Below are 22,611 nucleotides of genomic sequence, written 5' to 3'. Positions count from 1 at the left end.
CCCGAAATAAAACAGCGCTTTTACCCCATAGTGACACCTTGTGTCCCATCACTAATTAATTAATAACCCGCTAATTATACGACATAATTCATCCAAAATCAATAGGCTTCTGGTCCGACATATGATGAATGCACATGCAAAATATGGAGCAGATTCAATCTCGCTTTCGTGAGATATCACGTGCATCTAACAGACATACAGACAAATACCTCAATTACATCAACATACTTACCGATTGAAATCGATGAGTATTGTAAACGGGAATGTCAAAATCCAAAGTGAAACTATATGTTATGCGTATTCAACACATAATACGAAAGCTTTCATCAAGAATCCATCTGTATTGCATACCACATATTGTTTTTACAAGAGCAATTTGTAAATTGTTTGCGTTTGTAATAAGCCAGAAGAATGAGGTCAGAAGGAAGGTGGGATGCCATGTACATATTGTAGTGTGCGTAATTATCAATTTTTTTGCCCACAACACACACAACGGAACAGTGTACAGTTTGTTTCTTTACTAGGTCCTCAGTCCTCATCATTGCTGAGCTGAGCGCGTTGTGATGAATGCGTCAAGCGGACCCACTACATCTTTTCAGCAACGGTTTGATTATGAGACGGAATGGTGGGTCTGCGCGGGTTTAAGCATACCTTTGGGGATATTTTCTTTGTATATTGCTGTGGCACAAATAGCCTACTGCGTGCTGGAACGTACAGGAAGGTCGCAAAATGACGCCCAAACAAGAAACTCAGAAAGCAGAAACACCGTGAACACGAAGTATGCATTTTCTCTCAACATTCTATGTGCAACTGGAGCCGTTGGTGCGTTCATGCGTGCCGGCATTGATCTGCGTTTCACGCTAGGAAGAAATACAGATTTGGGATGTGAGGCTTCAATTAAATATAAAATATTTGGCTATTCCATATCGATATTTTCAGTCTACTTCGTTTTGTGGTTACGACAAAGAATTTTTTATCAAAACTCACAATTTATACATCTTAGCTCCAAATTTATCAAATTTGCTAGCTGGAGTATGTCAGTCGTTATTGTTCTGGGTGTTAGTTCCACGACTATTCTGTTTGCTGTCGACGGCAGATACATCGGAGTCCCGGGTGGGTGTATTCTCCAGAATACCAAGTTGGCGACATTTCGATGGGTAATTTTGATCGCTTGGACCACATTTTTTCAAGTATGTTTGCTCTCACTATTTGTTTACCCTTTGCTAAAACATCGTCGTACCCGTGCTATCAAACCTGGAGATGGGAAGAAGAATCGAATCCTCTCATTATTGAAAAGGGCCACATGTACGGCGAGCATCTGCATTGCCTCTGATATTGGATTTGCTTTGATCATACTGTTCACTAGAAAAGATACCGTCACAACGACGACTTATTTATACGACGTTAACATTGTCATAAACACGATGTGTATGATTTTCTCTTTTCCCAATTGGAGGACAAGGCTAATGCCATGGCATCTTAAACGCGCCACGAAAAATCATGAAGCCACTGAAGCAGGTACTGCGCCGCAGAGTCATTCTTCTGTAGTCTAAATCTTACTCTGTCGAAAACGAGCTGATGGAAATTTCTAACAGCAAATTATTCTACCTGCTGCACCGTAATCTATTATTACAAAATGTTACTATATACTATTGATATGGTAAATTTTTCTCGTTTTTTTTTTTTACATTTTGAGGTGGTTTGGTTGTTTCGCTGGATTTTCAAATAAACGGAATTAAATTATTACCTTCATAGTGGAATATTTTTATGTCCATCCAAGCATCTAATCAATTTGTCTAAGCTATACCTAAAAATTACCAGTGGATTATCTCGACAAACACTGCGCTTTAAAAACCAGGGGAGAAACACCGGTGGTTCCCATAAAACGGTTTCATTCGATTTCCTGTAAATTCTAAACCTTAGTATGGAAGCGAAGTAGCTAAACTAGATTCGCTTCAACGATGACATTGCTGAGCCTACAATTTAAGATCCAAATTATACCCTCTTCTTTGAGAATTTTTTTAAAGATAAAGTAATGATTATAGCATGATTAGTACAAATAAATTTGATCTAATTTTGGCTTCAAATTTTTTCTACCTGCACTGCTAAAAATAGGAAAACGCTGTTCTTTTTAAACGATAAAATTCAATATATTCATATAACTAGAAATGTTTTGTTCAATGGAAATATTAATTCTTGGATTTCCAGTGACAAAATATAATAATACAAGCATTTATCAGCAAAATAAAATTTTGAATACTTCAGACGCGACAAATTTCGACATATTACATCAAATCTGTAGGAATGGATGTTCGGAAGCCTTCCGTAAACCGAATAGTACTTGTAAACCATGCTTCATGTGACAGACTCACGATATATGTTCGGCAAATCAACGGAATTAAAAAAGATAGAATTTTTTTTCAAAGCTTTATTTATTATATGTGCTTTAGAGTTTAGATAACACGCGATGCAGGTGTTAGGTACAATAAAGTGGAATTTTTGTTTTGTTAAGGTATGTTGATACAATAAGTTTATGACCTGCGAGAAAAAAAACATGGGGATTTCCCCCAATAAATTTACTACATTATAACAGAATCGATAAACGAAAATTTTCCGGTAAAGAGTGCGGATATTGAGGTTTAGTATTTCGTGTTTAATTGAATTTGTTCGAAATAGAAATATATGTAGAAAGCCAAGACAAAGACCGAATTGAAACACTACCTATCCAACATTCCCTGTTATCGCCTTCTTCCAATTTACAAAAAATACACATAAATAATTTCTTATAGTCTCGTTGCTGCAGGTGGTTTCCCTGGGCACGGCTTACTAACCATTTTTGTTTGTAAATCGTTCTCAAAGATGGCTACCAAAACAGTAGTCGACTATTTTGATATAAAAAATAATTGATGCCAACTGGTATAAAACTTCGTAACCTATTTACATTACGATAAAACCTGTATTTAGACCTTAAATGTTAAACGTTCTCTCAGCAATTTCCGATTATTGCCGGTCGTTCAATTGTGGGCAATGTAATGCGCGTTATTGTCCAATTTCTGAATATCCAATGGCGATTGAAGAATAAATACTTCAATACCATGTCCAATTACACGTGATCATTTTAGGTAAAAACTACTTTGTTATTGCATTACATTTTGATTGTGTTCTAACAAGTTATCGATCGCTTCTTAATATTGCGAGTTCGATACAAATCGGCAAAAAAAAAAAATCGCAGTCATGGGTAAGGGAGGCATATATGATGCCAAATCGCCATTTGAATCGTTTTTGAGAATGAACCATTGTGCTGTCATTTGAAATCAGCGTCGATCATCGATGCGATCAGCGATGTTACACTGTGGTTCACAGCTTTACCAACCGTATGAACGATATTTCACGGCCACGGCATAAGCTTTCCCGTGTTTTGGTTGAACTTTATAACAAAACTTTTTCAATTTCCAACCAGTTAAATAGTCGACGCAGGATGTTACAAAAAATATATATAAATGCTGTGGAGGATAGTGTCAAATTCAGTGATATTAAAAGGTAACTAAAGCTTGTTCAAATTACTGCCATATATGTGCTGATTAGTATGTGTTGGTGATGTTGGTGACGCATGCTATCGGGACTTTCTCTCTCCATCACACGCGTAAGCTTGGCGAGATAATGTGAGATTTGATGACAATTGTCGCAGCAAACAATGGATGTATAAAATGACCTCAACTACACCTAAATGTCGTCGTCAGCGAACGAATGTTTCAATTGTTGATTTGCCATTCTGATACTATTCCTTTGCTCTCGAAGTCTTTAATTATTGTAATATAATAAGGACGCTTTCATACAATTGTCACTAAATATTATTGTAAATATGTGGAACGGGAGTCATTTTGAATGTGATCCAGAATTATATGCAAAATCGGAGATCGAGGGGGGTTGATTAATTTGGGTATATATTTTTTGAATAGATTGATTACTTGTTTATTGCTTTTTAAATTCCAAAGAATGAGATTTTTACATATAAAATACCTAATTTGATTGGCGAAATCGTCATAAAATGAATCAATGAGATCCACCTGGTTGTGAAGAGATGGGGATGGTACATTATTTTAATGGGTGATTCGCATCGTTGTTCAGGGCAAGACTCTGGACAAGCTTATCCCTGAAACGTAAGATTGATACAATGTTGTTGGAAGGGTAAAAACATGATAAAACCATGGTCTGCTTCAATTGATTCCAAGAGCCATTCGAGAGATTTTCATGTTTCTACAATTAGCCTAAACATCAGATTGATCTTAGTTTAGTCGCCAAGATTTATCTGGTAAATACACTGGACATTTTGGGCGCATTTTACATTTAATTGTTAGTTATGGTTATGCTAATATAACTGTTTACTTGCGTGCTATCTGTCGAAACTACCTATTAGATTTTAATCGAAAAAGCCCTAGACAGGGAAATATTTACTCTTACATTTACAACCAAAGTATGGACTATGAACTACGCTCAGGTGGGTGCCATAGCTGAACCATAAAAATTTAATCTGGTTCGTGCAGAACGTTGTTGGCCTGTGAACCCAAAGTTTGCTGAAGATTAAGTCAAACAAAGAAACTGTATTTGGAAAACACCCGAGTGGTGTATTTTCTCATAGATAAACTTAACCACACGTCGCTCCTACCTTCGCTATATCGGGTATGATTTTAAGGTGGGGCTTTATTACCCGACCTCATATGAGTTATACCTAACGTGACCCAGAACAAATAATTAATTTTACATATGAGTATTTCTAGCAATATGATGTAATATAGTCGCTCAGCAACTTTACGATGTCTATAGAGTATGGTTTCATTTTCATAGCTATTCTTGAAAGCTGTCATGTTCTTACAACATATATGAGCTGTTGCAAACATTTTCTTCGAACGAGGCTCAACATAAGCGGCACGTATCACAAACACAAGTAGATGCGGGGATAATTTGTTAAAAAAATAAAATAAACCAGCATTGCATTGAAATTGCTTTTGTCTTTGTATATTGTCTTCGGTGATGGATTAATTCTATTTATATGAGGTAATGACGCATCATCGATGGAAATCCTTAGACAAAATACATCTTCGAAAAAAAACGTAGTTTGATTATAATACATAAACTACGGAGCATGAATTTATTTATCCAATTTCCATGTTACAATGCGAAACTACTTTCGTCGTATTTTTAAAGTTTTGTCCGTGGGCAATATAATTTTCGATCAAATTTAAGATCAAACAAATTGACCAAATATGGAATTAAATTTTATGATACGAAAACAGTCAAACAGTTGAACGCACAGAATATAAGTCTTCATCAACTGACGCTAGAAAATGGATGAATTTACATTCAAAATACCTGAATATTACATTGCAATGAAACAATAATTTAGGGATTTTATAATCCAATGGTTTTCCTTTATAATACTCGAGAGATTACCTCACTAATTCTCGTGCTCAAGCTTTGTTGAAGCCATCTATTTAGTCACAACAATCCGAACAATGAAAATGTCAGGTTGAATCGTTCAAGGGAATTTTTGAAAGTGCAACACTCACATTAACAACCCATTCCTACTTCATGTGCTTTCCCTTGGAATTGATAAAGTAATATCTCGATATAATATGTAATTATAGACGTATTGTGTTATTTCTGGACTCATATCAATTGTTAAAATAAAAGCAATGAATAGTTTGTTAAAGAACTGATTTGTGTCGTATTTCAATGTAATTGCGAAGGCAATTTTCTTGACAATGAAAATATTTCCGGAGTGCGATGTAACTGTAAGCATATATAAACAATTGAACGCGATATTGCGCTTGCAACAATGCTCCTCTGTCTAGCGCGACTCGGAGTCAAAATTTCTACTAGATTTAGAAGATTTAAACGATTTTTCATATTAATTATTATGTTATTCTGGAACTAAAATTGGTCTTGAGGGTAGAAGATATAAGACTACGACCATGTTCTTTAAATGAATGCTTAAGAATGCTTAAATCATACATAACTGTTACGTAATAATTTAATTTAAAATAAAAATTAAATTGTAGTGAATTATGAATAGTATGGCCAAGTGTACACACCGATTTCTTCAACGTTAATTAAACGACACGCCTTTTTATCGTTAATGTTATTATCAATGTGGTTCTTATATTGACACCTGCGGGGAGTTTTTGTACAACTCTGAATGACATAAAAGAATAGAAAAGTAATCATTGGCCATGTACAAACACCATTATTACCTCACAAAAAGTTTGTTTAACTTTGCCGCGGACGACTGCATTTTAACATTGACGTAATCCCCGGAACTCCTTCGTTACACCTATTGTTTATCTCAGACTCCATGACCGATTATATATGCATGAACCAAAGGTTTTAATATACGCTAATAGTTAAACAATCTATATATAAATGGCAAAAGATACAGTATATTCCTTATTTGGTCAACATTTGGTCCTTATATTCTTTATTTGGTGAGCACCAAAACCCCCAAAACGCCGCAAGTTCTTTTAGAGAAGAAATATAAGACGTGGGCGGGGGAACAATAAAATGTTACATTTGATTGTACTTCTTATTGTTACGTAATTAGATTTGTAAGGTTTGGCGAACAAAAATTCCCAATTCACATTTGAAATCGGGAAATATCCATTGATCGTTGAGAATATATTTACACATGTGAAATGCAAAAGAAAGTGCACTTAATGTCATATGAAAGTGTGCCCGCGAATTATAAAAAAAACTTTTTTATTTTTTAGGTTAGGCCAATATTAAAAAATTGACAATGTTTGCATGTTTCTCGATCGTCATTTGAATGACTCATTCTCTGGGGGCTATTAAGCTACATACAGCGCGTTTCATTTTAAAAGTATAGCTAGCTATTAGGGATGGCGGAATCGAGTCCGGATTCGATTACATAATCGATTCTTCGCGGAATCGACTAGAATCGATTCCGATGTATTGTACTCGATTCTCGAGGTTAAGACTTCGATTGCAAACAATGTGTAACGTTTTGTGGCCATTCCGTCACATATTTGCATAAACTGCTTCACTGATATGCCGCAAACTTCACTATATATATATCGCTTTTAAAATCTCTGTCGGTTCGTTTTTTTTTTGTGCGATTTTGTCTTCTGTGACAGATTGGATACCCATACTACTTAGTTTCGGCCTTCTTTTTGTCCATATATTTGAACATCGTTCTCTTGTTTGATTTCATATGGTATTGCTTAGGTGGGTATGTTTTCTCGGTAAGATATGTCGAGGAATCGAGATTCGGAATCGAGAATCGGAATCGAAAATTTAGGAATCGGATAAGAATCGAATACTTGTAAGTAGTCATACTTGGCATCCTTACTAGCTATACGCAAGATGTCAATTCATTGCCGTTTACATTGGGGCGATTTATTCATGGGTAAACCTCTTTCGCTAACAATTAATATAGTGTCTTTTTGTGTCTCTGACTTTTTAGGTGTTGATGAAATGTTCTTGGCTGGAATGAATATTAAACTTCAGGCTAATCGGTTGGTAAGTAGGGATGGCGGAATCGAGTCCGGATTCGATTACATAATCGAATCTTCGCGGAATCGACTAGAATCGATTCCGATGTATTGTAATCGATTCTCGAGGTTAAGACTTCGATTGCAAACAATGTGTAACGTTTTATGGCCATTCCGTCACATATATGCATAAACTGCTTCACTGATATGCCGCAAACTTCACTATATATATATCGCTAGAAGGCTTTCACGTTTATTTATTTTTAAAATCTCTATCGGTTCGTTTTTTTTTTGTGCGATTTTGTCTTCTGTGACAGATTGGATACCCATACTACTTAGTTTCGGCCTTCTTTTTGTCCATATATTTGAACATCGTTCTCTTGTTTGATTTCATATGGTATTGCTTAGGTGGGTATGTTTTCTCGGTAAGATATGTTGAGGAATCGAGATTCGGAATCGAGAATCGGAATCGAAAATTTAGGAATCGGATAAGAATCGAATACTTGTAAGTAGTCATACTTGGCATCCTTATTGGTAAGATAGACCATGGAGAGGAATCTGCTTGAAATTAGTCATGTATGGTAAGCCACGTAATGATTCGGTTAATAACTTTGAATCATAAAATTATCTTCCTGACACGCGCAAATACACAACCACACTTTCAACATTTCAATTACATTCATTTTTGTGGTTGTTTATTTAGACTTTAGAGAACCTAATACGACCAAAAGCCGATTACCTAACTGTTCATATATGTACAAATTAAATAAGAGTAGGTAATATATTTTAGACATATGAATAAATAGGAATATTTCAAATAAACCATTGTGAACATTCGTCAAATATATCTAAATAGCATAATTTGTTATTCAGATTATCTTGGCGTGTACATTGAAAAGCCCCGCAACTGGATAAGCCTAATTTGTAAACTTGGGTTCTATAAAAAAAATTAATTAAGTGAATGAGCAGGCATGATATGACAGGCTATGAATCAAAAAGGTGTTTGTGTTAATAATTGAGTGAAAATTGAAAATACTCTGAAAGAGTGTCTGGATTTCATCAGTTTTAATCTATAAGTAAGAGATCAGACTATATTGAGAAGTAAAAATGGCCAAGCAGCAATCACGAAAAATACACATCTTTTCAAAAAAAAATAAAATATCTTGCACATTCACTCCCTTCAAATTGTAATAAATTAATATACAAAAAACGACATTTTTACCCTATGTATGATTATCATTCGAGGGAACTAAGACACCATTTACTTTGCAATAAACCACAATAAGGACGAAAATGCTGCGGTCAGTAACTATACCAACAACTTCAAAATCATTTTTAATGAAACTGGAAGTTTTAAAATGACTTCTTAGAAGTGGAGCCGCCACCACAGTTTCTTACTACAATAACTTCAAAATCATTTTTAATTTAACTTGAAGTTTTCAAAGTGTCTATTTTTAGGAATGAAACCATCACATCTACTCAATATTCTTTACACAAAAGTTGACCACGTCTCGCCTACACACATTCGTTTTCAATTTCTCAAATTTAAATAGATTCAAACGTGATCAGGTATATTTTGGTTGGTTCCAAGTTTGAGTCTTCCGGGTCAAATCATTTATTTGTGCACAAGTCATTTTAATCGTATTGGCAATTTCAATAGGTCTTTGGGCTATAACTGCGACAAATAAAATTTATTGGTTTGATTATGATGCGAGCACCGCCTACTAGTAATAATATTTATCGCTTATTTGCTTCCCTTTTCTATGTATGACCGAATGTCAAAATTTTACATTTTAAGCGGCGCAGTCATGAACGCACAAGGTTATCGGCGCTGTTGTATACTAAGTTACAGACACAGTAGAATGACGCAAAATTGCTCACTTTGTGTATGGCATAGTTGCCAAGCATGGCCTAACGAGCTTGTAACTCAGTATACCATGCATTTACTTGAACTGGCATTGATTTGAGACGGCTTACTTTATTGAATTAACGATCGTTTTCACATTTATTGTTCAATGAGCAAGCAACTAGCATCAACTAGCTATCATACGTTGCATATGCGGATATATTTAATTCAATGCATTAGTACAGGCCGATTTATGTTTCGTTATATCAGTCAAAGAAAGGGACACTGGAATAGTATTTTTGCTAATCAGAATTTAATTTTTCATAGCAGTCGCCCAACCGAAAGGCACCGATTGTGCAAGGATAACTGGTGAAAACAGGCGTTACAAATTTCAAAATACATTTCTATTGATCGTTTTAAGATTGGAAAACCACGCTTCAGTTCTTTTGTAGCGAACAACGATGATTCTTTCTTTGATCGTATTTTTGATCGAATCCCCGAAAAAACTATTCATTACATGTATCAGTTAATGCAATCATCATCGTTTGGTTAGAATCAAAACGATTATCAAATATGGGAATTGATAACGATGACATTTTTAGGACAAAGGTGGTATAGGAAATGATGTCATTCGCATGTGCTTGCATAGTTAGCTTGGTCGCACGAAAGAGAGGTAGACGAATAGCTACATGTTGGATTATCTTGATATAAATTTTCTATATTTATCCATGAGCTTACGTAATGGTAATGCGACCAGGTTCTATATGCGGGGGCGATCTTTCAACATTTGTGTGAGTCTCTAACCAGGGAGATCCCAAGGTTTCAGTTTAGGTTATTTTCCGTCTTTAACCCTGAAAATGCAGACTTTTGATCGACGAGTTTTATCGCACCAGATTCTCTCGTATTAATTCGAGAGAGCGAAAAGGGTTATTCGCGTTGTGGCACTTCAATCCATGTCGAATATAAATTGTAAGCTGTTTCATAGAGGTTATGATCGGTCAATTGAATATTGCAATGTATTTAACGAATAATATTTTATTTTTATGTTGGTTTGCATATTCCTACGCTTTTTACGGTAATTCCGCCCAAGTTTTTTATCTGCTAAAAACCAAAATTGGAACATTTTTTTAACGTTAGCCTGTTGATTTCGAATTTAGGTACTGTCCTGTTATCGCTTCACCATTCATTTCCAATCACATTTCTTGATCTATTTTCGGTTTGGGATAAGCTAGGTTATTTATTGCCCACCATTCTCCGTACCGTTAACCTAATACAAATTGAATCAAACTAAATCAGGTGGGACAAAAACATGAGAGTATCCTATTCTATACTTAATGTATTGAATTCACTCTTGCACGTAACATAAAATCATATCACGTAGATTAATTTACGTCATAATGACATTTGAATTGGGCTACATGAATTTAACAGTTTCACGCATGTTTGCTTAAAGCAAAGTCGCCATTACAACAAAACAAACCAGTTAACCTCGATAACGAAAAGTGATCGATCGGTAACCAATATTTTTCACAAGATTTCCTTATACCCATTTATTTTTTCACCAATGTAAATGTACTCACACTGAGAGATCACACCACTCTACCAAAATACAGAAGAATCAAAATCTTGGAATTGAAAAGCGAAAATTTAATTTCAGGTTGTTGCAACATTCAAATTTTTATGTTCCATATTTGGTACCAGATTTAGAGAACGCTCATCCCAGCTGTCCTGCTATTGTTAGTAAGAGCGTTAAATGGAACACACCTGGTACTAACCGCCACTAATCTTTTTTTATATTAATTTAGATTAAGTTAAAATAAATTAGGTCTCGTTATAGCGTCGTCGTTCTTTGCTTATCTCAGACTAGAGAAAGGTGGGGCAATTACCTCACCCAAGATAGTGTGGGGCAACAACAGGCTGGGACCGCACCACTAACTACGACACGCTTTGCTGCATCCCAAATAAAATCTATGTTGTTTGCTCACCCATAAAAAGCTTTGCTAATGTAAGATGAATTTACTTTGTAAATAACTGATGTAATAAACTCTGACTTATATGCAAATATGAAAATACCACTGCGACCTAAATTTTCTTAGTGCTGTTCTGTCTATATCGAAAACCTCTATATAAGAAAAGATTTTTACATGGGAATGAGTTTATAGTAAATCGAGTTGAACATGGTGAGGGTAATTTGAATTGACAGTTAGATTGGGATGATTAACTACTATACGTAGTCTAGGACCTATTTTTGGCGGTTCTTAACGGCAAAATCACCCCATAGGTACTCTATTTATGGGGCGCGCATGTGGCTTTCGATATATGGGATATTTTTAGACTTTAGGAGTTAAATATATCGTCAGTTTGATAATAATTGTAAATAAAAAATAAAAATTGGGCCTTCATACTCCTTTGTGTAATAACTGACTACAATACTTTGGGCACAATGGATTTTTCCAGTATTGGCTTCTTTTTCGTTTCGTCACAATGACTAATAGGTGATAGATGACGTAACAATTTCATGTTGGGCAGCCGTCCAGACATTTTTTCACTCAGATAGATTTTCAAGCATGGCACTACAAATTGGATACATTTGTCAAAGACCATTTTGTCTTCTAAGGAGTCTTGATTTAATACCTGTAATCTAAAATTACTGCCGAAAAACCTGCGCTAGACTGACGTAAAATCTTTTAAATGGCAGATGGTTAAACTTTTTCAATCAAATTGATGGCTATGAACATGTAAAACAGATTGTAAGCGCTTTTTTCAATACACTTGAAATAAGCATAAAAAATTTTTGCAATAGAAAATCATAGGAACGATTTGGGCTGGCGGGCTCCATTGCTGTTTCCGGGTAAATTAAAGTGGGGTTCGCTATCCATACTCATGGTTTCATGTATCGAGGAAACTTCTAAATATAAATGATTGGTGGATTCTGCTTTGGGTTACACAAATTTCTTGATACTCAAATGCTTACAATATGTAATCGAGTTATTTTGAATAGGCAAAGCAAGAGCAAGTTCCAACCATATCCACCACGAAAGTAAATACGCCTTTATTATAACATCGGCCGTAGGCAATCCTCTGAGATTGTCCTATAGACGTTTGCTGTTTGACGGTTTCCTTGACTTTGCGTTGGACGTCAAACACTCTTTGTCTCGCTAACACCTGTACATAATGCTTAACCCGAACTCGAGTAACCCCTTGGAAACATTGATTTATATCTAACACTACCTTATTTCAAAAAGTCATTAAATTATTAGCATATTAATTGCAATTAAAAGTTATAGGGTGTTCTTTTATTTTGTCGTGGGCCATGCGAATGGGAGTATTAATAATTTTGGGGGGAAAATTATACTCAGTTAGATTGAATGCAAGTAAAAATAACCGGATTTTTATGCTAGTGTATATATATGTATCGGTATGTACATAAGCCGTGTCTATATTGCTGGATAGTTTAACCGTAAAGTGTATAGTTAAATATTAATCAAAACTGTACTTTTCAAAAGTCAACAAAATTACCACAAAGAGAAAAATGTTTGCCTGTGAATTTCTTTGTCTTCTATAACTATAGTTTTTGGTGAAATTTGATTTAAAAATATTCCAATGACCTACAGTAATAATACGATACTACACTCATTTTGTCAATATGTTGACTGAATCAATCATATTCCGTGAGAAGTCAATTCGATTAATATGCAAACACCAAAAACAAATACTGTTAATGGGCATTATAACAGTACGCAGCTGAAATGACTTCCAAATAGCTTGACCATGAAAATAATTATGGTTTGTAGAGTCATTCCCCGGCTAAGTCACCAAAACGTAGTAAACGTCCAAGTGAATTCTGATGTAGCGAATCGTTTTGTACGTTGGTGTGAAGCATAGGAAATGCGTCAAATGAGTTCGCGCTGTCTATACATTATTCAAGTAAATCAGCCCAAAACCCCGTATTACGGAGAAGTCCTGATTTGATTTTTTATACCCTGGAAGGTGTTAGAGTTGAATGACAAAACCCAGCTGTAATTTTCCATCTCCTGCCTATATACTCCTCAGTAAACGTTTTAGGCATTAACTTCCGAATGTGGGTTAGTGGTAAGACTTCGTGGTGTATGCCTTGTTTCTGGGGTAACTAAAATTTGCATATTATAATTCAAAGACGAAATTAGGTATGAAATTGCGTTGAATGTGTTTTTAGTAAACAGTAAAACTTCGAAGAAAAGTTATATTCAAATATGGAAAGAGTTTCATCAAATTTCTTCTTTTTGTTTCAATTAAAAATCTTGGTAATTTAACATGCAAAATCGAGTTATATTTATGTAATGCGCCGCTGATGTTGAATACGTCCTCAGTGAAATTTTTATATTTTGGCGGGATTGGTTGGAAGTTGAAACTTAAGTCTCTGTTTATCTCGATGATGTCAGGTAGAAAATTTCATTCAAGACACAACAAAACACTCAGCATCCCGTTGTTTCATTTAAAAAAATAACGCTTGGACGACTCTCTGATACATTATAAATCTTTCGCTTTGCTGCATCAGAATGGCGTCACATTTGATGCTTCTGAATGACTTATTCTTGGGTCGAATGAGTGTACTCAATCCTCCGATTGACTTGGCTGGAAAATGAAAGCACGGTTGAAATTATGCTCATGTAATAGTATTAGCCATACCCGTGGTCCATCACGCTACCACTACAATATTGGATGATATGTATATAGTAAAGCCATAGTTAAGAACAGGTATGTCATTATGCAACCACGCTTCCGCATAGAGCAAGGGCCAGGAATGGTAACGGGGAAAGTGATCATGGTGTGATAATACACAAAGTGTTTTACACAAAAAATTTCATTCCCATGTGATTTTAGTATATTTTACATTTTCGTTAAAAAAGGGTGTGTATGCCAGATGGTATATCAATTGCAAAGCTCATTTTCCGAATGCAGAAATCACGTTGTGGCAAAAAATAAATCGAATTGCGCCATCGCAAGTAAGACAGCAATTCATCTCGTTATGGTTAAATGGCAATTCCGTGCAATAAAAAAGCAGTATTTCGGAAATCTAGATAGTCCAGGCTTAAAACGCACTTAATCAACGAATACACAGCGATCGAAAGACCAGTGGATCGCGGACAAAGCCATAAAGGAGGGGTTACCCCAAACTGTTGTACAAATAATGACGGCCTAAAATCTTTATTGTGATATCGCGAATAAGAGAGAATGATTAAAATAAAATTCAAATTTCATGTTTGAGGAGTAGCTGTGACTCGCCCTCACAATTTCGAGAGAGAAACATTTCAGACGCCCACATAGCTACGAAATGGCTCTCAGGTTATTTCCCTCGGAATGCGATCGGGTGTATTCAGCTAGGACGGCAATTCAAATGCTTATTTGTTGTGACTGGCGCGTTCACATTCAGTCGGATAAAGACCTTCAAGATGTAAGGGTCTTTGATTTCTCGAGAGTTCAGTGGGTAATGAGCCGCCTGAAACAAGTTTAATTTATTGAGACGAGCTATTTCAATTGGAGGAATGAAAAGACATATCAAAATTATTTCAAATATTATCTGACACGGGTATTCGTAGTTTATCGTTAGCGGACAGTTTATTGATGGTCTAGATACGGAAGTCAAATTTATTGCTCAACATGGAAATATTACCTATTTTATATAAATACTGCGCAACTTTGGTATCGATTTTGTGTGTTAGAAAAAGTCGTGAACAAAAATGGAAATTTTAGGTAATTAACAATATTATTCTTGCTATCTTAACCATGATTAAAAATAAATCATGCTAGTCTTACCCATATGTTATTGTACAATGCAAACGTATTTCCAGTCAAATTTACTTCCCCGCGTATGATGCATACCGTTTGTTGCGAAGCACAGTGAAGTTGGTTTGAGTCAATGAATAGAAATACGCTTTGCAAGGTTGACTAAATTCAAATAACAAATAAAAATTAAAATCGAATAAAGGTCGTCATTTAGGTATTGAAAACGGTCATAGGTTGACATAGGCAATGATTGTAGACTTTTGGAATGATTGCAATATTTCTTAAATTCCATGCATTATTTTTGATTGATAAAATGTATGTCACAGGTTAATGACGAGAAACGTAATATAGTGATCACGCTGGTTTTTCGCTGAATATAGAGTTTTTTATATATCTTCATTAGGAGACAGCCAATCATAAAAATTTAAAACTATAATAATTGCTTGTCCATGGCCTTGTTCGTAGCGAAAGGCAAGTAAGCGTCTTACATATTAAAAATTGACTTCGCTGCTATGGTTGAACAAATACTTTTATCATGTTTGGCCAAACAAATTTTTCATTTAAACATGTCACCTAATCATGAAGTTCCATCGAGCGAATGTGCTTATAAATAGAATGGATGACTCATTTGTAATATTTGCTTAATTAAGTGATATAGAAATATTAGTGTTTACTGTGTATTCAAAATGGTAATAGCTGCCATAATCTTTTTATTTCAATGTATCTTTTTATTAAAGTTTATAATAAATACCGAAATACGGCATACGCATATTTTAAGTTTGTATATTTCACAAAGAAAAACACTTCATGGATTTCATTGAAGTACCAGAAATTGCAAATGTTGTAACCGTCGAAGGAAGTCCTTGCATGTCACCGGTAAGTTATAAACCATTAAATACACTCTAAAGTTTATGAATTAAATAGTTTGACAAAATCCTGGAAATACAAAATATCAAATTTTACAATTGTACAATGCCGTACTTCACACGGCCCCATTATCATCTGAAAATATTTTCTATACATAGGCATTAGACTGTGAAGATCGTCATGATGTTGAATTTAAATGAGGTTTTGAAAAACTGGTAAAAAAATTCAATTTACTTTAGATGGACCAGGATCATTTGATCTACCAACAACTTTATAGCAGCGGTGAAAAGTCAGGAGATATAAAAGGTAACAACTTCAGTCCATAATTTTTACTTTTGTTTGATTTCAATTTTCCCGCTCTGTCTCCCGCGTTCTAATATCCGGTTTCGAGTGATGTGACGTACGGTAAATTGCTGATGAACTGTCTGACCGAAAGATTTTTTGTTGCATTCAATTAATATTTATTTTTAGCATTTAAAAAAGCAAAATTCACATTCACAATGACAGTAAAATAGATAAAGTCATTGTTTTGAACGTCGGGATTGAGCAGTGGTTTCCAATCCGCGTCCCACCGGACGAATTTGTGGTCCACAAGAAGTTTGTTATTTAATGTTCGGCCTGCGGCAAATATAATTTAAGGCCCCAAAAGGCATCTAGTTGGACATGGCTGGTTTTGAGGTTTCTGTCCGGGATCGCTGCAGTTGTAATGCATTCCACAATTTTAAAAAATTCATTTAATTTAACAATTAAAATAACAATTTTGCAGGTTATGAATGTTATGGAGATTCGCCAGATCATGGCTATGAAAGCGACACGATTAATCAGAAAACCTGTTTCAACGACTTCACAGAGGTAATTTTTTTCTAATTCACCAATGACAAGGTCAGAGTACAACATGTTGAATGAATACAACTAGGTAACAAAATACATTATCCATATTGACACATTTTTCAATTGCATCCCGAAAATGGAATTTATATATAAGCAAGCAACGAAAAGTAGTAAAATTTGATTCGTTGCTTTTCAGGGAAGATTCACAGACATTCTGACGCCATCGACTGGCACCTACAATTGCACATCTGCACCTATGCTGGGCAGCAATGGTAAATGCAGTTAGCTTTAATGAATGATACATTACAGAAATTTTAAACAAGTTTAAATCTTTGAAGTAAATATGAGTCATATAGTCTTGTTCTCAAAATCATTTGAATGAACAAGCAAACGGGATGTACAATTTTCGTCCATTCTAACTAAAAGATTTTTCTTTCAGTGTCCACCATGATGCCGGTAACGACAATAGACGAGGGACCAGCCCCTCTAAAAATCGAGCCATCTGACGACTTTGCGGGATGGACGTCTGGCACAGAGTCATACTCGGAGCTTGACTACATCGACTTAACTATCGACAGCCTTTCAGCATTATCCTCAACATCAATCGCTAATTATGACGTAACAACGACGTGTAACATGACGTATGCTTCACCACAGCTTTTTCAGCAGCCCGTTTCGAAATGTGAACCCAACACGATATGGCCCTACAAAGTTGTACCTGAGACCCAAATTCCGGCCTACTATACACCGTCAGAATCGCTCAACAGTTGTTCACCCTACGACGACGCGTTGTTGGAAATCTCAGACAACGAACAAGAGACCGCATTGCCATCAATTAATCCCGCCCAAATCAAACAGACACCAGGTAAGAAATTGTAATTTACAATCCTTTCGAATTTAAATTAATAAACTGCTCTCCAAATCGATATTTAAAACGGTATTGAGCACCTTTCAAATTATACTGGGTTAATTTATGAGGCAAAAACCATGGCGCTTACCTCACTATGAATCACATGTGCTAATTGGTCACACATCTGAAGCCGGTATTATCGTTTATGTATATATCATTGTTAATGAATTGTGGAGTTTGTTCTTCTGGTCATCATCACACAAATCATTATTTTAAATGTGGTATATTCACAACCCAGCATACTGTTTTACGTGTTTGAATCCAATGAAGTTTGAAAACCATTGTCACTAATATTTATTGCCTCGCAATACTGTTGTGGCGTTGTTATGAGGTGTATTCCAAACATGACCTAGCAGTTTAATAAATAGTCGCGTATGGCGAAATATTTGTTTAGAGATCCATGAACATACACTTGCATTTTAAGTTAGCCAAGCGTGCACCGCACTAGGATTTGACCTCAGGTAATTTGCCACAGTTTGAATTAGATATTCATCGTATTTTTATCTCTTGTTTAGAAACTACAGCTCCGAAACGAAGGAGACGGAAGACTACAAAACAACCAATTCTTTGGAGGTTTTTACTGGACGCGCTCAATCAACCAGAAAAATACGGCAAAATGATTCAATGGGTTGATATTAAACTGGGAACCTTCCAGGTAAGTCAGTACTTTATAGGCCTAATGCTTATTTCTTTGTGTGAATAAATATCTTGAATAGTTTGAATTTGCCGCAATGCGTTATTATGTTCTGCCAACGAGCCAATTGCCCTTTCAGCGACGAAACTGTTAAATGCGGTAAAATGACAAGCCAAACTCGCAAGCTATTGGTCTCAGATCATCGTAAACCGCCAACTACTATATTCACAACCACCGCGACTCAGAAATCGAGTTGCGCACGAGGGAAATCCCCTACATATGGCTAAGTACTCAGCAACGTTGCTTTCATTACTGCTGCGAAGTATATATATCAAAAGCATTCAAGCAACCATATTTTAACGTGATTATTTGAGTGCGATATTTTGTATAGCCAGTTTCAGCCAGAATTCATTACCTGAAATATGTCTGTTTATAATTACAAGAATATTCATACCAATTCAATACAAATGTTATTATTAGAATGTAACAGAACAAATTTTCACGGGGTCAAAGGTCGGCGAAAATCCACTGCTGCTGTACTAACTAATTGTTTGCCGCAAGTAAATAACTAAGTTTACCGGAGAAACTAAACTTTCCATGACATAATTTTATTTCAACAACAGGAACGCAAATGCAATAAAATGTCCAACAACCGGAACGCCGTTTCGGTGCGTTCCAGTTGCAGCTCATCACTGTGTATAGCCCTATATTTTATACGTGTATTCTGACAAATGGGCCTCTCATGGAAAATATGTATGACAGATTCCTATTTTGCCAGTTTCAAATGCGGTTTAAAAACATTGAAGTAACATCTAGTTATATTGAAGCTGCTAACCGACAAAAACACATGCTTATTTTTGTGCCCTAAAAAGATCGTGGAATTCCGCGGTGTACAAAATTGTTTCGGATTTTTATAATTGCGTTTGTTTATTACGCTGATAATTTATATCACACAAAGTAGGACTGAAACTGGGTTCGCCACCGCGCAGTTTCGAAAGCTTTATTTTGTGTGATATTCCAATGTTGCAGCGGCATAACGATACGCTAGCTTGAACCGTTTCGTAACAAACAGCGCGAATGTTTGACAAGTTATGCGCCGGTACTTTTTCAATACCACTCAGCCGTGAAACTCTCGAAACTTGCAGGCAGATCCCACTGGGAAATTGGTCTGTACATTTGGCCAAGTAAAAGCGCGCTTTACGCCATGATGTGATCAGGCTATGATTTTATAATTTAAACTTAAATTTGATATTAATATGTTGTATACATAATCGCGTAGACAGATAACAACAAATAATGATATGAGGAGTAAGGTAGCTGAATCGAACTGATGTGAACAATTGAAAGCCATTTTATTTTTGCTCATGCATGATTTAATGTCACTGCGTTATAACACTAACGAACCGTTACAATTCCGTTCGTACGTTGGTGTCTCCATACTTGATGTTAGCAACTCATTTTGAATTCATTGTTTAACTTGTAGCTTCATATGTAATCGACAAGAGCATATTTTTGAATAATGCTCGAAAATAAATTTCCTTATCGCCCACTAACGGTTATAAAATTTTATTTTAGTTCACGTCGCGCCACAAGGAGGAACTTTCAAAAGATTGGGGCATAGCAAAGAAAAACCGATGCACAATGACGTATCAAAAAATGGCACGAGCGCTTCGAAACTACATCAACAGGGGGGAAGTGTTACGAAAAGTAAAAAGAAAACTTCAATACACATTCCTACCAGAATTCTACAGGAGCATACATCATATGGTGCGACAATAGACGAAACAACTCCGAAACTGAATAATAGCCCAGAGACAATCTCTGACATGCTGAATGGTGCTCGGATGGAATGGTGCTCGATAGACATGAAAACATCAGATATGTTTTTTTACTAAAAGGTGTACGTTGTATGAGATTTGCAAGACAGTGGAACTGTGACACCTCGCCAAATATCATCACCAAAGCTGTCGCTCTACCCTAGCGAAAACGAGACTGCTGTCGCTGCTGAGCGATATTCATTTCTATTCTACAATGTTACTTTGTACTCATTCAGAGCAAACTGCTGGTTCACTTCCATGAATTGCTGTAACAAATAGAATAAATTTTATTAAGACAAGCTCAAGTTTTCAGCGTCATAATGCATCTTTATAGGGTGATGATATTGTCTTTATTTTATGTTCCAGGAATAAACTTTTTCGATTTGTTTTTAGTTTCCAAAAGTTCATTATTTTATTATTTTTCAACTAATTTTTTTCCCCTCTATTTTGCTTTTTCTGATGTTCTTTTTTAGTTGTTACTAACAACCTCTTGTATAGAAATGACGAACTGATTTAATGCCTAAAAATTTCGTATATTTTGTGCGTTGCTCATGGATATAATTGATGCCTCAAATTTAAGCATTTGAAAGAAACAATAGGAAGAAATAATAACGTGATGTGTCAAGAGTAAATCAGTCATGAAAATCATTCATTTTTCATACAAACTTATATATACCAGAATAAAATATTGGTAAAAACTGACTGAATCTTTCATTGATGTACTGAGTTTATTTAGCTCTAGAACTATTAGAACGTCATTGGTTTTGTACTAAGCCCCGTTTTCAAGGAAATTTGAATTTACCCAGTCTGTGTTCAATCTCATGGGGAAATACACGTTTACATATAATTAAATTCCACCACGTAAATAATCATTGAATAGCCACAAAAAAACACGCTCCATTGTTTTAAATCAAACGTTTTATCAAAACCATCCTTTCTTGTATGAAGATTACCATAACATGACTATTATGAGAAAATTTATATTGTATGAGATGTAAGCTATACTAAAAAATTGAACTTTTAATCGCGATCTGAATTTTCAGAAGTTTGTATTTATTCTTTAATTTTAATTTAAGCGTGTTTTCAACACAAAACTGTTGTTAAATTCGATGAAATAAATTAAGGAAAAACTATCTTAATTAGTCTACAACCAAGGCATTTAAAGGTTTCACTTGGTTGGTCATGCTTAGGTATATTTCCACTTTATTTTTCCTATTTGAAAACTGCTCATTTTTATCTATATAATTGCATTTTATTTTCTGTACAATATGCTTACTCCTTCAAATAAAAACAAACTAGATATTGACTTTCGTATATTTTTTGTGTTAGGCCTGTTTTATTCGATAAAAAAGCAGTAATATTAGACAAAGTTTTAGTAAAAAAATTACGTTCAAAACCAGAGCCCTACAGAGTAGTAATGGAAATTAACATGATCTACTAAAAATCGACGAAAACTATTTTAGAGAAAAGCAGGACGGAGAAGTTCCTAGACGTGTTCCTAGATGATTGCAATATTTATAAGCAGAGCTAAGAAGCGATAAATTTTGCAAGGGGGAAGTTAGTTCTATACCAAATATATTTCTTACTCGGACCTCCGAAAATATGCGCACCACGATGGCGCACAACCTGAACATAGTATGTTTGTACCGGTTAAAATTCAGGTTGTGCGACATCTTGGTGCGCATACTTCTGGAGCACCCCTTACTTTTTTTTATTTGTTTGATTTTCTTATATTACATACAATAAAGGTACTCGTACATAAACAGCCCAAGTGAGTAATTTATCTGAACATCGCTTTTCTGAGCTAGGAATTTGTTCAAAAAGATTTTGTTTTAAATCAAGTTTTGTGCCTGTATTTTTTTTGAAACAGCTGTTTAATTTGTTTCTTGTTTTAAATAGGTTAAAAATATGAAAAATAAACTTGCCCTTTCACGCCCTCTGACGCTGTAGCACAGTGGTTCTCAACCTTCTACAGACCGCGTACCACTTCACTGTTTTTTACTATGGCCGCGTACCACCGACAAAGCCACTTTTTTGGCGTGAGGAAAAAGACACAAGAAACGTGCTATGGGAGTATTTTATAATGTGGCACTACATCCCTTGTGGCGTAACACGCAAAACGGACAAAAACATGCCCATATTGCTTCATTTAAGGTGGGCAATAGCGGGCGAGAGCGATCTCCAAAGAAAAGGACTGGTAGCGTGCCAGCGCTATGGACGTTTCCCCGACCATTGATCCCGGAAAAAGTTATCCCTATACTTTACTATTGCAAACTTTATACTTATTCTGGGAGTGTTTTGATGTGTTGGCGAATATAAACTGGTTTACGTGTTTGAAACCATCATTTATATTGAAATTATTCAACCATGAGGTACTGATATATATAGCTAAGTTTAGCCTTGTCCATCGCAGCATTTGCGAGATTCATTTTCAA

The 22,611-nt window shown here is 35.4% G+C and overlaps 1 protein-coding gene across 1 annotated transcript; it reads left to right on the top strand.

The window, feature by feature from the left end:
* Positions 1–15,832: 15,832 nt before the first annotated feature.
* Positions 15,833–21,482, top strand: LOC120339159 (uncharacterized). The gene is made up of 7 exons (XM_039407241.2): positions 15,833–15,993; positions 16,224–16,290; positions 16,751–16,836; positions 17,012–17,087; positions 17,255–17,680; positions 18,241–18,380; positions 19,935–21,482. Exons 1-7 carry the CDS (start codon positions 15,925–15,927, stop codon positions 20,136–20,138), a joined length of 1,068 nt encoding a protein of 355 aa, XP_039263175.2. The 5' UTR covers positions 15,833–15,924; the 3' UTR covers positions 20,139–21,482.
* The last annotated feature ends 1,129 nt before the right edge of the window (positions 21,483–22,611 follow it).

Source organism: Styela clava, chromosome 1 (assembly GCF_964204865.1).
Source record: "Styela clava chromosome 1, kaStyClav1.hap1.2, whole genome shotgun sequence".
NCBI classification, from domain to species: Eukaryota; Metazoa; Chordata; class Ascidiacea; order Stolidobranchia; family Styelidae; genus Styela; species Styela clava.
The sequence above is the reverse complement of the archived record's forward strand: the minus strand, read 5'-3'. Positions and strand labels throughout refer to the sequence as shown.